The 17589-nt window shown below is 48.8% G+C and overlaps 1 protein-coding gene across 1 annotated transcript in view; it reads left to right on the top strand.

Moving 5' to 3' along the window:
* The first annotated feature begins 1493 nt into the window (after positions 1-1493).
* Positions 1494-17589, top strand: part of LOC138802838 (ubiquitin carboxyl-terminal hydrolase 12-like) — a 44568-nt gene continuing 28472 nt past the window's right edge. The window contains exon 1 of the mRNA XM_069986535.1: positions 1494-1814. Within this exon, the coding sequence (XP_069842636.1) occupies positions 1767-1814 (48 nt within the window). The 5' untranslated portion in view covers positions 1494-1766. The remainder of the gene's footprint in view (positions 1815-17589) is intronic.

Below are 17589 nucleotides of genomic sequence, written 5' to 3'. Positions count from 1 at the left end.
TATACGATACAGAGGTTCCTCTATCACCCCTCCTCTATAAGGTACAGGAGCTCCTCTATCACCCCTCCCCATACGATACAGGAGTTACTCTATCATCTCTCACCATATCGTACAAGAGTTACTCTATCACCCCTCACCATACGATACAGGAGCCCTTCTATCACCCCTCCCCTATACAGGAGCCCTTCTCTTCTATATATACGGTACAGAAGTTCCTCTATCACCCCTCCCCATACGATACAGGAGTTACTCTATCATCTCTCACCATATGGTACAAGAGTTACTCTATCACCCCTCACCATACGATACAGGAGCCCCTCTATCACCCACGCCTCTATAAGATACAGGATCCCCTCTATCACCCCGCCTCTATAAGGTACAGGATCCCCTCTATCACCCCGCCTCTATAAGGTACAGGAGCCCCTCTATCACCCCGCCTCTATAAGTTACAGGAGCCCCTCTATCACGCCCCCCCCCCCCTATAAGGTACAGGAGCCCCTCTATCACCCCTCCCCTATAAGGTACAGGAGCCCCTCTATCACCCCGCTCCAATATGGTACAGGAGCCCCTCTATCACCCCGCCTCTATAAGGTACAGGAGCCCCTCTATCACACCCCCCCTATAAGGTACAGGAGCCCCTCTATCACCCCGCCTCTATAAGGTACAGGAGCCTCTCTATCACCCCCTCCCCTATACGGTACAGGAGCCCCTCTATCACTCTGTCTCTATAAGGTACAGAAGCTCCTCTATCACACCCCCCCTATAAGGTACAGGAGCCCCTCTATTACCCCGCCTCTATATGGTACAGGAGCCTCTCTATCACCCCGCCTCTATACGGTACAGGAGCCCCTCTATCACCCCGCCCCTATACGGTACAGGCGCCCCTCTATTACCCCGCCTCTATAAGGTACAGGAGCCCCTCTATCACCCTGCTCCTATACGGTACAGGAGCCCCTCTATCACACCCCCCCCCTATAAGGTCCAGGCGCCCCTCTATCACGCCCCCCTATATGGTACAGGAGCCCCTCTATCACGCCCCCCCTATACGGTCCAGGGGCCCCTCTATCACGCCCCCCCATAAGGTACAGGAGCCCCTCTATCACGCCCCCCCTATATGGTACAGGAGCCCCTCTATCACACCCCCCCTATACGGTCCAGGGGCCCCTCTATCACGCCCCCCCTATACGGTCCAGGGGCCCCTCTATCACACCCCCCCTATACGGTCCAGGGGCCCCTCTATCAGGCCCCCCCACTATACGGTCCAGAAGCCCCTCTATCACGCCCCCCCTATACGGTCCAGGGGCCCCTCTATCAGGCCCCCCCCTATACGGTCCAGGGGCCCCTCTATCACGCCAGGCCTCCCCTCCACAGCAGAACTCTTCCCGGCTGTAGAACCAACTCCTTCTAGGAGTGCGGAACAAGCAAAGTACAGAGTCACGTGACCAGCAGATACCACATGACTCCTACGTCACGGCAGCGCTTGTCTACACCCGACTGTAGCCCTCAAAGGCGCCCGATAGTCACCCGTGTAGTCGCTTGCTGCTCGCCACACACTGCCGTGACATAACGTTATACGCTGGTCGCAGAGCAATCGCCGCGGTCGTTGTACGGAACGTCTGTACAAGGAACTCGCATCCGCTCTCCATGTTTCCGGTCGGCACGTTTTCAATGTAGCACAGCAGCGGGCGGAGCGCTTTCCCGGTGACCCCGCTGCGGCTGTCAAGGGCCGAGCTCCGGTTCATCATGGCGACGGTGGAGGAGGGCGGATGGACGTACTGATGACCGTCCGTAAGATCGCCTCGATCTGTACGATGGTGAGTCCCGGGAGCCGGGCGGGGAGGTGCGGGCTGCGGTGGCGGCTCTGCTGGGGTGTGATGGGGGGCGCTGTGCAGGGAGATGCCGGACTTCAGGTGTGTACAGGTGGATCCACCTCCTGCAGTGCTCAGCAACAGGGGGCAGCAGCTGTGATACACTACAGATCCCAGCATGCCTGGCCCAGCTGGCGGAGCCCTGCAGTCTGCTGTCCGGCCTGTGGGGGGCTCACCTGTATAGAGAGCAGGCAGGGCACCAGGAGCACATCCCCTGTGACATGTCACCACGCCCCCTTCTGGCCACAAACCTCAGCTGTCATATAGTTCTGTGGGTCTCCGCCCCCTATCCTCCAGTCCTGGGGGCCATAGTGGGGTCTTACAGCAGGAGGTGCACGGAGCCATAGAGGGGTCTTACAGCAGGAGGTGCAGGGAGCCATAGTGGTGTCTTACAGCAGGAGGTGCAGGGAGCCATAGTGGGGTCTTACAGCAGGAGGGGCTGGGAGCCATAGTGGGGTCTTACAGCAGGAGGTGCAGGGAGCTATAGTGGGGTCTTACAGCAGGAGGTGCAGGGCTGGGAGCCATAGTGGGGTCTTACAGCAGGAGGTGCAGGGAGCTATAGTGGGGTCTTACAGCAGGAGGTGCAGGGCTGGGAGCCATAGTGGTGTCTTACAGCAGGAGGTGCAGGGAGCCATAGTGGGGTCTTACAGCAGGAGGGGCTGGGAGCCATAGTGGGGTCTTACAGCAGGAGGGGCTGGGAGCCATAGTGGTGTCTTACAGCAGGAGGTGCAGGGAGCTATAGTGGGGTCTTACAGCAGGAGGGGCTCAGAGCCATAGTGGGGTCTTACAGCAGGAGGTGCTGGGCTGGGAGCCATAGTGGGGTCTTACAGCAGGAGGTGCTGGGCTGGGAGCCATAGTGGGGTCTTACAGCAGTAGGTGCAGGGAGCCATAGTGGGGTCTTACAGCAGTAGGTGCAGGGAGCCATAGTTGGGGTCTTACAGCAGGAGGTGCACGGAGCTATAGTGGGGTCTTACAGCAGGAGGTGCAGGGAGCCATAGTGGGGTCTTACAGCAGGAGGTGCAGGGAGCCATAGTGCGGTCTTACAGCAGGAGGTGCAGGGCTGGGAGCCATAGTGGGGTCTTACAGCAGGAGGTGCACGGAGCTATAGTGGGGTCTTACAGCAGGAGGGGCAGGGAGCCATAGTGGGGTCTTACAGCAGGAGGTGCAGGGAGCCATAGTGGTGTCTTACAGCAGGAGGTGCAGGGCTGGGAGCCATAGTGGGGTCTTACAGCAGGAGGTGCAGGGAGCCATAGTGGGGTCTTACAGCAGGAGGTGCAGGGAGCCATAGTGGTGTCTTACAGCAGGAGGTGCAGGGAGCCATAGTGGGGTCTTACAGCAGGAGGGGCTGGGAGCCATAGTGGGGTCTTACAGCAGGCGGTGCAGGGAGCCATAGTGGGGTCTTACAGCAGGAGGTGCAGGGAGCTATAGTGGGGTCTTACAGCAGGAGGTGCAGGGCTGGGAGCCATAGTGGTGTCTTACAGCAGGAGGTGCAGGGAGCTATAGTGGGGTCTTACAGCAGGAGGGGCTCAGAGCCATAGTGGGGTCTTACAGCAGGAGGTGCTGGGCTGGGAGCCATAGTGGGGTCTTACAGCAGGAGGTGCTGGGCTGGGAGCCATAGTGGGGTCTTACAGCAGTAGGTGCAGGGAGCCATAGTGGGGTCTTACAGCAGTAGGTGCAGGGAGCCATAGTTGGGGTCTTACAGCAGGAGGTGCAGGGAGCCATAGTGGGGTCTTACAGCAGGAGGTGCAGGGCTGGGAGCCATAGTGGGGTCTTACAGCAGGAGGTGCACGGAGCTATAGTGGGGTCTTACAGCAGGAGGTGCAGGGAGCCATAGTGGGGTCTTACAGCAGGAGGTGCAGGGAGCCATAGTGGGGTCTTACAGCAGGAGGTGCAGGGCTGGGAGCCATAGTGGGGTCTTACAGCAGGAGGTGCACGGAGCTATAGTGGGGTCTTACAGCAGGAGGGGCAGGGAGCCATAGTGGGGTCTTACAGCAGGAGGGGCAGGGAGCCATAGTGGGGTCTTACAGCAGGAGGTGCAGGGCAGGGAGCCATAGTGGGGTCTTACAGCAGGAGGTGCAAGGCAGGGAGCCATAGTGGGGTCTTACAGCAGGAGGGGCAGGGAGCCATAGTGGGGTCTTACAGCAGGAGGGGCAGGGAGCCATAGTGGGGTCTTACAGCAGGAGGTGCAGGGCAGGGAGCTATAGTGGGGTCTTACAGCAGGAGGTGCAGGGCTGGGAGCCATAGTGGGGTCTTACAGCAGGAGGTGCGGGGCTGGGAGCCATAGTGGGGTCTTACAGCAGGAGGTGTGGGGCTCAAAGCCATAGTGGTGGGGTCTTACAGCTGGAGGTGCAGGGCTGAGAGCCATAGTGGGGTCTTACAGCTGGAGGTGCAGGGCTGAGAGCCATAGTGGGGTCTTACAGCAGGAGGTGCACGGAGCTATAGTGGGGTCTTACAGCAGGAGGTGCAGGGCTGGGAGCCATAGTGGGGTCTTACAGCAGGAGGTGCAGGGAGCCATAGAGGGGTCTTACAGCAGGAGGTGCACGGAGCTATAGTTTGGTCTTACAGCAGGAGGTGCAGGGCTGGGAGCCGTAGTGGGGTCTTACAGCAGGAGGTGCAGGGCTGGGAGCCATAGTGGAGTCTTACAGCAGGAGGTGCAGGGCTGGGAGCCATAGTGGGGTCTTACAGCAGGAGGTGTGGGGCTGGGAGCCATAGTGGGGTCTTACAGCTGGAGGTGCAGGGAGCCATAGTGGGGTCTTACAGCAGGAGGTGCAGGGAGCCATAGTGGGGTCTTACAGCAGGAGGTGCAGGGCTGGGAGCCATAGTGGGGTCTTACAGCAGGAGGTGCACGGAGCTATAGTGGGGTCTTACAGCAGGAGGGGCAGGGAGCCATAGTGGGGTCTTACAGCAGGAGGGGCAGGGAGCCATAGTGGGGTCTTACAGCAGGAGGTGCAGGGCAGGGAGCCATAGTGGGGTCTTACAGCAGGAGGTGCAAGGCAGGGAGCCATAGTGGGGTCTTACAGCAGGAGGTGCAAGGCAGGGAGCCATAGTGGGGTCTTACAGCAGGAGGGGCAGGGAGCCATAGTGGGGTCTTACAGCAGGAGGGGCAGGGAGCCATAGTGGGGTCTTACAGCAGGAGGTGCAGGGCAGGGAGCTATAGTGGGGTCTTACAGCAGGAGGTGCAGGGCTGGGAGCCATAGTGGGGTCTTACAGCAGGAGGTGCGGGGCTGGGAGCCATAGTGGGGTCTTACAGCAGGAGGTGTGGGGCTCAAAGCCATAGTGGTGGGGTCTTACAGCTGGAGGTGCAGGGCTGAGAGCCATAGTGGGGTCTTACAGCTGGAGGTGCAGGGCTGAGAGCCATAGTGGGGTCTTACAGCAGGAGGTGCACGGAGCTATAGTGGGGTCTTACAGCAGGAGGTGCAGGGCTGGGAGCCATAGTGGGGTCTTACAGCAGGAGGTGCAGGGAGCCATAGAGGGGTCTTACAGCAGGAGGTGCACGGAGCTATAGTTTGGTCTTACAGCAGGAGGTGCAGGGCTGGGAGCCGTAGTGGGGTCTTACAGCAGGAGGTGCAGGGCTGGGAGCCATAGTGGAGTCTTACAGCAGGAGGTGCAGGGCTGGGAGCCATAGTGGGGTCTTACAGCAGGAGGTGTGGGGCTGGGAGCCATAGTGGGGTCTTACAGCTGGAGGTGCAGGGAGCCATAGTGGGGTCTTACAGCAGGAGGTGCAGGGCTGGGAGCCATAGTGGGGTCTTACAGCAGGAGGTGTGGGGCTGGGAGCCATAGTGGGGTCTTACAGCAGGAGGTGTGGGGCTGGGAGCCATAGTGGGGTCTTACAGCTGGAGGTGCAGGGGTTTCTGTGCCCTGTACTGCAACATGGACAGCAGGCAGGCTGTCATGTGAATAGTGCTGAGCTGCCCTTATACCCCCCCCCCCACCCCCCTACAAGGGGCATCAGCTGAATCTGCTGGGGTAGGGCAGGTCTCACACAGATTTCTTAGGCCTCTCCTGGATTGGTGGCATCTCATGTGTCTCAGTCTCTCACTCATCTGACAACCCTTCCTGTCACTTTTTTTTCTGTCTTTTCTAAACTTAGTTGCCACCACCTGGAGAGACCTAGAAAAAAATGTGTGCTTCTAGGAAGGGGTCCAGGGTGGCAGAGGCCCTTACTATGCACCCAGGTACCAGGAAATCTAAGGCTTGGGCCACACTGTGTTTTTGCCAATTGTTTAATGTATCCATTTTATGGGGAAAAAACAGAAGCAGTTGTTTACCAGCCTGCAGGATCTGTTTTCTATTTACTTACTAAGAGAGAAGGATCAAAACGGATCAATTTTTTTGTACATTTTTGACATACACGAAAACGTGGTGGACCATGTTAACTTGAAACGGATGCAAAAACGTAGTGTGAATCCAGCCTTAGTTGGGACAGTGGTATAGCACAAAACACAGCAGTAACCCGTGCCACAGCTCAGTGCAAATACAAGTCACCCATATGAATAATGGAATCACAAGAATAAAGACAGTCATGAACTGTAGGTAACCCCAAAACACTGCAGTGACTCCCATATTCCTAAAAGCCTTGTATGATGCCTAAACCTCTGTAGTATATAAGAAGACAGCTTTGCTGCAATTAATTCACTGTCATATACAAATTCTATAGAGCTGTTGGGAGTCAGGCTAGATATGATGTCATGGCTGGAGCTGGAGGTCCATCTGGGTCTGATGTCATGGCTGGAGAGCTGTATTCACAAATGATAGTCTTAGCTCAGTAACACCACCATAGCAAACTTCTTTAAGTTTCCCAGGACTGGATCCATCTTTCCCAGCAGCCGGATGAGCATAATGCAGATAGGAATTCACTCACCTCTAATTGTAAGGATATGTTCACACATAATGTATACGTTGTGGTTATATATATTTATCAATTAGCGGCCGTATCGGGGTCCCACCTAGGCCGCAGCTCTGACAAGGAAGCGGCCGCAGGACGGGAGTACTGGGCAGCGCGATCTGGGCACCGGCGTTGGAACGGGGGTGGTAAGTGACCTCCGGCTTCAATTTCCACCCCCTCCCCAGTGATCCTCAAAAATACCCACCGGCCCGGAGTACCCCTTTAAACCCACAGATGGGCTGGGATTTGAGGTTGTAATATAGGTTCAGAAGCCTTGTTCAGATGTGGCACGTTTGAGTTCAGGAATAGGTTTTTTGAATCCTGTTTTTTGCTAAATATTTTACCAGAATACTTGTGATTCCAGCCACTTTGCCTTTGGTGTACGGGGGGGGGGGGGGGGGGGGGGGGGGGGGGGGGTTCTTTTTTTATGTTGTGTAGATATAGTTATCTGGTGATATTATAGAGCTAGAGCATATGACTGCTATACACAATGAAATTGGAAAGCAATATTTAACCCTTATTTCCTGGGCCACTTTTCATTTTTGCACTTTTGTTTTGTACTCGTGTTTATAAGACTATAGCGCTTGCATTTTTTCACCTACAGACCCTCATGAGGTCTAATTTTTATGAGACCAATTTTACTTTGCAATGACACTTCATTTTTCCAATAATTATGCTGCGAGGCCGGAAAAACTGAAAAAAACCAAAACATAAATTTTCTCATGGGTCATGTTTACGCCATTTGCCCTATGGTAAAACTGACATGTTATCTATGTTCCTCATGTCAGTACCATTACAACGATAGGCAACCTGTATAACATTTTTTTATGTGAGGTGTCATTTTTTTGCACCACGGTTTGTACTTTCTATTGTTAGCTTGTGTATATGTAACTTGGGTATTTGGCATTTTTTGCACTATATACCCTTTACTGTGTGAGATCAGGAATGCCATAATTTAATGGTTCGGGCGATACTAAATATGTTTTATTTAATTATAAAAAGGGAAAAGCGGGGTGTTTTAAACTTTTATTATGGGATTTTTTATTACCAGTGTGCACTTAGCTGATTTTACATAGAGATCAATGCAGTACCTATGTACTGCATTGATTTAAAGCGGGCTCAATCTGACCCCCTCAAACCGGTTTTACCGTCAGATAGCTGCTTATAATCCAAGATCTGTCCTGGGCTCCGTTCGGCAGATGATGCAGTTATTGTCCTAAAAAACAACTTTTAAATGTTGCAGCCCTGTGTCAAATTGGCGTGGCCTACAGTGTCTATGCCCTAGGCTTGCACATAAAAAGCTTTGAAAGGAAACGATGGAAATGCCTTTTAAAAATGTTAAAGTACTTTTGTACTAATCCAGTGTTATAGTCAGAGCTCAGTCCCCTTTCATCTGCTGGTTGTAGTAGTAGCAGGGTTCATCTCCCAATAGTAATATAAGCAGCCTCTCACTCAGGAGAAGACAATGCAGCCTCTAGTGTCTGCTCCTGTATGAGTGTGTCGCTGTCACAACCAGTCCTGTCTTTCTGTTTGTACTGTACTGTGTTGCTTTAGAGTGGCTCTCATCACTGCGCATCATGCAGGGAAAAAGAGGGCTCAGTCTGATGCAGGCGAGAGTGGTGCTGCCTGCATTTACAGGGTCAGACCTGTGCTGGGGCAGGTGGGTATTTACAGGCTGGCAGCTCATTTAGGATCAGTGTTTCCAAATCTATGGCTCTCTATTCTTGCAAAACTCCATTCCCGTCCTGTTGTCAGGGTATGAAGGAAGCTGTAGTTTTGCAACTTGTAGAGAACCACAGATTGGGAAGCAATGGTTTAGGGTTGGGGGGGGGGGGCACAGTAGCACAGATCAGCAGGGTATGAGAGCAAAGCGGCATCTTTTAATTACAGGAGCACAGTGACACAAAAAAGTTATCAAATAACAAGCTGATTGCTGGGGATATGACTGCTGGTATCCCACTAAGCTCAGTGCTCAATGTTCAGCAGCCCCATAGAGAATAAATGGAACACAGGTAGGTATGGCCGCACAGATGAGGCAAGCACTCCATTCATTTATTATTGCATATAACTTCAAGGTGAGCCCCTACACACCTTAGTATAAAACTGATTTCTGCCGCATTCACACATCTGTTATATACAGTCCATAAGCTGACTGTTTATCACGGACTGAACTTTTCATCCATTACAAAAGCTTCCGGACCATGTATGAATACGGCCTTAAGGCTCTATTACATGTAACGATTATCGGCCAATAATCGTCCTGTGTAATAGAAGGCAACGATCAGCCGACATGAACAATGTCGGCTGATCGTCGCTGTCGTTTGAAAGACAAAGACTGGGATAGCAGCCCTCCCGGTGGCAGCGGACTGCTGCTATACGCTATGGGCTGCCCGGACAATCTAGCGATCACCTAGGCAGCCCCCCCCCTGAACTTACCCGCTCGCTGCCATAACGTGTAATAGCCGCAGCAGCGAGCTAGGAACGAGGAGCAAACGAGCACTGACATCGCTCGTTTGCTCCTCTATGTCGCCCCGTGTAATAGGGGCTTTAGTCTAAAGAAAAAGCTGGTGGAGCGAACAGAAGGAGTTTGTGTGTTTGTGTGTGCCATTGCTTTTTAGCCCCCATTCTTTTAAATGCTGGATTTGCATGTACTGCTATCCCACAGTATATACTGTATCTGGCAGTTTTTAGAATGGTAGCACCCCTGTTACATGCCTTGCTGTCTTCCATACTGCAGTCTCTGAATTCCAACATTTTTATTTTTGTAGCTCTGATGCAGAAATCTGATCTTCCTTTCATTTACCGCCTGTTATTCTATGTCTAGACTTTGTTCTCGAAGCACGGAACACATTTAGTTTTTCTTAGATGTTTGCCAGTGCAATGTCTGTGTGTAGATTTTCATAACCTTATATTTACTGCTCCTTCCCAGTATTATTCCAGCACATCTATAGATTTCATGTGTATATGATCACCTTGCTGTTGGTGCTCCTCAGCTTGGGTTATAGGAGTAGTCTGTGGTCGGTAATGTGCAATGGTATAGAAGGCAATGACTGTGCCACTCATTACATATGGGAGAAAAAAGTTTTATATTTTGTGCGTTCCCCTCTACTACTCCTTGCCATTGGTTGGGGTCAGGTAGACAGGGTGAAGACTGGCTATTAAAATGGATTACCCTTAATGGCTGCTCAAGGCCATTAAAAATAGTCAAGACCTACGTGTCTATATGGCGCTCGATGTTAGTTATAATGTAAGAATTACACTTTAAAGTGACTCTGTACCCACAATCTGAACCTCCCCCCTCCCCCAAACCGCTTGTACCTTTGGATAGCTGCTTTTAATCTAAGATCTGTCCTAGGGGCCGTTCGGCAGGTGATGCAGTTATTGTCCTAAAAAACAACTTTTAAACTTGCAGCCCCATGCCTAACAGGAGTATCTGTGCCCTAACTTTGCACCACCCCTCCGTCCCTCCTCCCCACCCTCTTCATCATTAGGAATGCCACTGAAACATTTTCTCCTGTCTGAACATTGCATAGGTGCCTTAACGATCCAGCCCATGTTCAGTATTCACACAGTTGATGAATGGGAAACAATCTGCCTGGAGCATTCCTAATGATGAGGAGGGCGGGGAGGAGGGACAGAGAGGCCTAATGCATACACAATCTAAGCCCCGGCCGTTTGGCATGGAGCTGCCAGTTTTAAAATTGTTTTTTAGGACAATAACTGCATCACCTGCAGAACGGACCCCAGGACAGATCTTGGATTAAAAGCAGCTATCTGAAGGTACAAGTGGTTTGGGGTGGTCAGATTGTGGATACAGAGTCGCTTTAAGGCCATGTTCACACAGTGTATTTTTTAAGACAAAAAAAAAAAAAAAAAACAGCCGTTATTGGCAATCAAAACAATGTCCATTCTTGTTTTAAAATAATGGAGTGCAATAAAGTCTAAGGGGAACAACGGCCGTTCAATATGGCCACACAACTAATTGCTAGAGCAGGAATAACGGACGCTGTTCACGCTCTGTTTAAACAATGTATGGCCGTTCTGACAGCCGTACATTGCATAGACTTCAATGGTGATTTGGATTGCAGGCACACCCAAATGTGCCCGCAATCCAAATAAAATAAATAGACGCTCCTGCAGCCAATATGGTAGTATCGGCCTCAGGAACATATAAAACAACATCCGTTGTTAATACACTGTGTGAACATAGCCCGATGGAAATGGCAGGGTCAGTGGTGGCTGTGGAATTGGTTCCATGTCAGGGATTTGTTCTCTCCTCATTTTGCTTTGTTTAGCCCTAGAACAAACCACAGGGACAGAGTGAAACAGATCAATACTGAGGCTGATACTGCAATGATTTGCCGGATGGAGCCAGACAATGGCTGCTAATCATAGAGGCCTGTCAGCACCACCATTAAATAGTTAAATAGCTATGCATTTACTTCATAGAGGCATGTTAAGGGCACTTGAGTAAGCAGCCCTGTTTTCACACATACATTATCCTTAATCCCCAGAGTAATTCCCTCCTTTGACTTGTGTAGTAAATGACTAGCTGACATGGCACAAATGACTCTGCTGTGTGTTTGTCAGGTGCTTGTCTAGTCTTTTCTTGTTTGGATACCCTCTCACTCTGATACTGTGTGTTCCAGAATTTCAGTGTAGGATAGATAATAATTTTTCTTCACACTTTTGTATAGTATTCTTTTTTTTTTTTTTTTTTTTTTAAGTTGACAGTAAACTTTGACAACTAGCGTCAAGTAGCTGCTGCCAAGGCAAGTATAATCATGGGGTTGTCGTGGAATTGCACCCTATATACTGTGCATTCAGCTGTGGGTTAGTACCATTTAGTGGGTCTACTTTACGTCCTAGCCATTCATGTGGACTCTGTGTCAAAGAAGTGATGTGTTGCTTTTTTTTTTTCCACCATAGTGTGGATTTAAAATATGCTCCAGAGCATATGTCCCTATAGTGCATGGGGATGAAGCACTGAGGATGATGGTAAATTTCTTACCTCGATCCTCTGCACCGTTTAAGTTTAATTTGTAGTTTATTCCTTATGTTAATAAGGCGATTTGGTGCACGGGGGCAGGACTACCCCTCTCCGCACTGATCCGCCCCGGCAGGCCTGCACCTTCCAATAAATATCAATCTAGCGCTCTGCAACAATGACGTCATTGCAGAGCGCCACCCCAATATTTAGTAGAAGGGGTAGACCAGCCAGTGCGGATCAGTGCACTGAGAGTGGTAGTCCTGCCCCCAGTGCACCAAATCGCCTCATTAACATATGGATTAAACTACAAATTACACTAAAATGGTGCAGAGGATCAAGGCAAGAAACTTAGTCATCCTCAGCCCCCCAAGTGCTACAGCTGAGGCAGGGAATCTTGGCTCTCCAGCTGTTGCAAAGTACAACTCCCATCATGCCTGGACAGCCAAAGCTTTAGCTTTGGCTAGATGCTTAGGTTAGATGCTTAGTTTCGCTTTAAAGGGGTTATCCAGTGTGGGGGCACTTTTTTGGGGGGACCGGGGAGGAGGTGGCTGAAATAAAAGACGTCCACTTACCTTGCCGGTTCCAGCGGCAGGTCCCACATCACGGCGCTCCGGTGCCCCGTTCCCAGCCGCTTCCTGGTGTCTGACGCCGCCCGAGACGCTACGTCTCAGGGCCGCTCAGCCACTCAGTGAAGGAGGCGGGATCCGTTTGAAGTCCGCTCGGATTCCGCCTCCTTCACTGAGTGGCTGAGGTATTTGTATTACAAAGTTTCTTAAAATCGCCTGGACTATTGATTTCTGCAAAAAAAAAAAAAAAATACGACAGTGACTCTTTAAAGTGATATTGTCACTCCCTTTCCAGGGGGGCTTCTAGTATAAGTGTAAAAGTAAAAAAAAAAAAGTGTTGTTATTAATAAAAAGCCCCCTCCCCTAATAAAAGTCTGAAATAAACAAACATGTTTGGTATCGCCGCGTGCGTAATCGCCCGAACTATTAATTTATCAAATTCCTGATCTCGCACGGTAAACTGCGTAAGCGCAAAAAAATCCCAAAGTGCAAAATTGCGCATTTTTGGTCGCATTAAATCCAGAAAAATGTTAATAAAAAGCGATCAAAAAGTCGTATATGCGCAATCAAGGTACCGATAGAAAGAACACATCATGGCGCAAAAAATTGCACCTCACACAGCCCCATAGACCAAAGGATAAAAGTGCTATAAGGCTGGGAATGGAGCGATTTTAAGGAACATATATTTGTAAACAATGGTTTTAATTTTTTACAGGCTGCTATGGCCTTTTATGCACAAGGAGAAGAAAGCGAAAACGCAAAAATCAAAATTGCCCCGGTCCTTAAGGGGTTAAGGTGATATTCTGGACATTTCATACCTTACCATATAAAGGATTACTTTGTGGTCTCTCCTCTAAAATGCATGTTATTGTTGGTGCACAGTGCTGTAGGGGTGGAGCGTAATGCCTGTGGTGTCCCGCCCTGTTATTTTGTCTAGGTCCTGCCCCCTCTACATCTACATCATCATCATCATCAGAATGGGCTGACCTAAAAGCATAGCCTCGGATAACAGTATTTAAAGAGGAAGTCTGTTCACAACAATTTTTTTTTTTTTCAAACAGCAGGGCAAGTTTAGTATCATTAAAAATGATACTAAACTTTCCAGTGCTGGATCGCTGTTCCGACATATCCAGCAGAGCCAGAGCCAGAGCCTGCTCAGCCAGTGCTTTCTCATTTGGTTGGATATGTCTAATGTTCTGTATCCTGTTGAAGTAAAAACAGCAAGGAATCTATGCAATCCCCCACAGGGTGCTGCTGCTCCTCTGAGGTCTTCTGGTCCCGGCTGCTCTCCTCTTTTTCAGATGGCGTTTTGTGCCTCCACAGCCAGCCGGTGGGCGCACAGCTCCTGCTGACGTGAAACATCTCAGGAAGCAGGGGAAAAAGGACATTAAATCTATGGCTGCAGATTTTGATTTGCACATGCCCAGTGGATAGAGATATTATATATACACATCTAATCTGGATGTTTCAGGTAAAATGTATGTGAATAGAGAGCGATTCCATTTTTCATTAACAAGCACATCCAGTTGAGTTGTCCTCCTGTGATGCTGATAAATGTGAATGTTACTACTTGGTCATATGTGAAGGAATTGGCAAACATTTAGATAACCAATTTATGGAGATGTCTGGCAATTAAAAAAAAAAAAAATGTCAGGGGACAAATAACAAACTCCCCACCATGCCTCTAGTTCTGGATTGCCACTCCGTGTCTCCTGCACAGGGGCGGGCCACTGCTCCAGCCACTGATGGGATGAGCTCACAATCCATCAGCTGGTACAGGCATTTTCCCCCAAATTATGACATCAACAGAAATGGGGGGGGGGGGGGGGGGGGGGGTCTTCCGGCAGGGGTCCCGGAGCCTGTGGACTGGCACTTCATGAGCGGGGGAAGAGGTAGGTAGTGTTTACTATGTAAATAAATAAAAGGTGGTTAAAACTTCTAATGACAGATACTAGGGGTTCACAATCTTAAAAGCAAGCATGGAGCTGAGAAGCGTAGCCTACTGAGTTTGTGTAAACATTACGTTGTCGCCTGCCGGTGTTATTACATGAATGATGCAATGTGTGGCGTGGTAGCTGGGTGTAGTGAACTGGTAATGGGTGACATCAGTCAGGGCCTTGTATCTGCACTCAGCAGCCTGCATATATTGACGTGCCCACCGCTGCTGTCATCAGGCCAGAAACCTCTCAGCAGCCCATCTTTCTGTCTCTCTTTGGCAGAGTTTTATTGTATTAACCATTCAGTTTGCAAGTTTTAAATTTGATAGCAAAGCCTTATATATTTCTGGGTTATTCTGGCAGTACGTGGAGATCTGTAATGTAGAAATTATAGTAGTGGCAGCTCATTTACTGGAGTGTTGCTGAATGACAGGTGGTTGTTACATACACCTAAGTGTATGTAAATTTATGACCTCAACTGTATATAAATATGTGTTTACTGGAACAAGAAGCAGATATAATGTATTTTGCACAGGCTTTGCATCTGCCCAAACCCCACATTATGCAATCCACTCCCACTAATACATAGCCCCTCTAATAACCAGCTCTCCACTACTGAGAGGAATGAATAAAACGTCTCCTTTAAGGGCCTTTTACACGGGCTGATTAAAGCGCAGAAAAAGTACACAAATGCATTTATGACCATATTTATGAACGCACCTACGATTGCATTGACAACCTTTCATAGCAATGATTTTCTTGTCTAAAATCGTTTAAAAGGAAAAAAAAAATCATTGCTTAAGTGATTTATCTGTACATGTTAAAGGGTCTGCAATAACTAGCAGGTAGGTGTTGTCTGCTGCTAATACTACTGTAAATATATCACAAATAATCTTTATCAGTTTACTACGTTTATAAATGGAACTGCTTGCTATGTGTGTATTCTGTTATAGATTGGGGGCAGTATATCAGTCCGTATAAGAAATATGTTAGTTTATATGCACAGTAGAGACCTGTATCTAATTTGCATTGGTGTAATGGTGTAACACACATGACATTGATACTTGTGACGTATCAGTAAGGGTATGTGCATACTCCGGAATACGTGCAGAGACCTCAACCAGATTCCACTGTGCCCCTCTGCTTGAAGTCCTGCCCATCCCATAGACTATACGCCAGCAAATTCCATCGTCTGTCCAAAGACATGTCATTTCTTTGAGCAAATGTTGAAATTCGCCGGCTTTGGTCACAGGGTGGATTTTTGGCAGGTTGTTAGAGGCAAAAATATGACCTTTCTGTGTTCATTAAAGGGGACCTGTCACCCTGGCTGCCAGGGATGAAGCCCGCCCGACCCCCCGGTCCCGAACACCGTCCTGCCGCTGAGAAATCCCCGTCGGAAGCTGTGCGCGCACTCCCCAGAGATGAGTCCGGCTCCCATAGAAAATGACTGCTCCAGTAATTCTCTATGGGTGTTGCACTCATCTCTGGTGAACGCACGCACGGCTTGCGGTGGGACGGGGTCCGGGACCAAGACTGAGAGAGGGGGTTAAGTATAAGGGGCTTCACCCCTGGCAGCTGGGGTGACAGGTCCCCTTTAAATTATCAAAATTTTGAGCAGTGAAGTTATTTTTGTAAAAAAAAAAAACCTAATTTGGGAGGGTTTCAGCTTTCATATGAGTCATTTCTAATACCAATGGATGAATTTTAACTCAGCTTTGGTTTCCACAACATGGATAAGCGCCAGAACTTCTGTCAGGGACTGTACTATATGTCTGGGGGGGATAATGATGTTTCCTATGACTGTTACTAGGCATAGCTAATACTGATCCTAACATTGCTCTGTATGGCTATTATATATGTTATGTACTTTCCACCACTTTGCATTTACAGGGCTTTGCCCTAAACTTGTCCTACGTCTTGCTGTCTCTATTGGTTTAGATTTTACTAATACGTTTTTATTGCACGTCCATTCCATTGACTATAGAAGCTGTTTAAGATCAGGATGTTAATGTGGAAAAACGCCTTCATGGAGCAGATCTGGGAAGTGGTGGAGCTGTCTGCTCTCTGTCTCCTCGGTGTCACGTCTTATGTGAGAGCCCAGTTGTTTGTGTGTTAGGGATGTTATATTTCTTACTGTTGCTGCCAGATACTTCCTTGAAATAAACATAATGTTGTGTAATATCTCTGTATGGTAAGGCTATATAGTCTGTAGATAGAAGGCATTCATCCTCTTAAAGTGGCTGTCAGGTCCCATGACTAGGAGACTTCTTGCTGGAGTAGTCACATTCGGCACTATGACTACCACCAAGGTCCTAACCCTGACATCATCTCCAAAGTGATCTGTCTCACCAAACAACAAACTGGACCAAAAGAAGTCCTTTAGAGCAGGGATGGGGGACCTTCGGCCCTCCAGTTGCTGCAAAACTACAAATTTGGCTTTGGCTGTCCGAGCACAATGGGAATTGTAGTTTTGCAACAGCTGGAGGGCCGAAGGTTTACCATCCCTGTTTTAGAGTTATTTTAGTGGTTGTAAAGGAAGAAAGTGGCCCATTTTCCATTGAAATAAAAGTTTTCTTGTTTTGTAGTGGGAGATGCTATGATGCAGTACATATGCAGCTATGTAGACTTATCATATTTCCCCATTTAAAGGAAACAACCTGTTTTTTTTGTTCAATAATTGCAGGTGTGAACACCCCTTAAAGGTCCTATTAGATAAAGCCATTTTTCGTTTTCTCTGATCAACGATCAACAATGGATTTGCAAATGGTTAACAATGATTTTACGGCCAGCTCAAAAGATGCAGTCAACAACATACCAACAAATTTTTGTTAGTCGTTTGATTGTTGCCCGCATCAACATAGAACAATTATCGCTTAAATTTGGACAATTTAACAATTTTTTGCAAGATAATCTTTCCCTGCCATAGGGCTCTAAAGGTTCACACCATATACTGTTATGTATATTTACCAAGTTGTTAATTATTAATTGGTATACACCATACGGCGACAGATAAATGTCAGCAATGTGAAGTTCTGCGACTATTCAGTGTATGAGCTTTGGGCGTACCTAAAAGATCTGCACCAAGGTCACATTGATCACAAAGATCTGCACCAACGTAATGAGCACAAATCTTCTGCGTGTGAATATGAACACTGTCTACAAGATATGTCTGTGTTTAGATGCATAAAATTTGATTGCCTGGTGGCATATAGCAGACCCAGACGGATCTATTATTATGCCTATGGATATTATCCAAATTTCCTTGCCTCCCTTCTGCAGGCATACAGTGCGGCCATGGTGACCCAGAAGTATTACATGGTAAATATACAGGAGAGAAAGAGAG

Source organism: Dendropsophus ebraccatus, chromosome 10, assembly GCF_027789765.1.
Source record: "Dendropsophus ebraccatus isolate aDenEbr1 chromosome 10, aDenEbr1.pat, whole genome shotgun sequence".
Lineage (NCBI taxonomy): Eukaryota > Metazoa > Chordata > Amphibia > Anura > Hylidae > Dendropsophus > Dendropsophus ebraccatus.
Note: the sequence above shows the minus strand (reverse complement) of the source record. Positions and strands in the feature narration are given on the sequence as shown.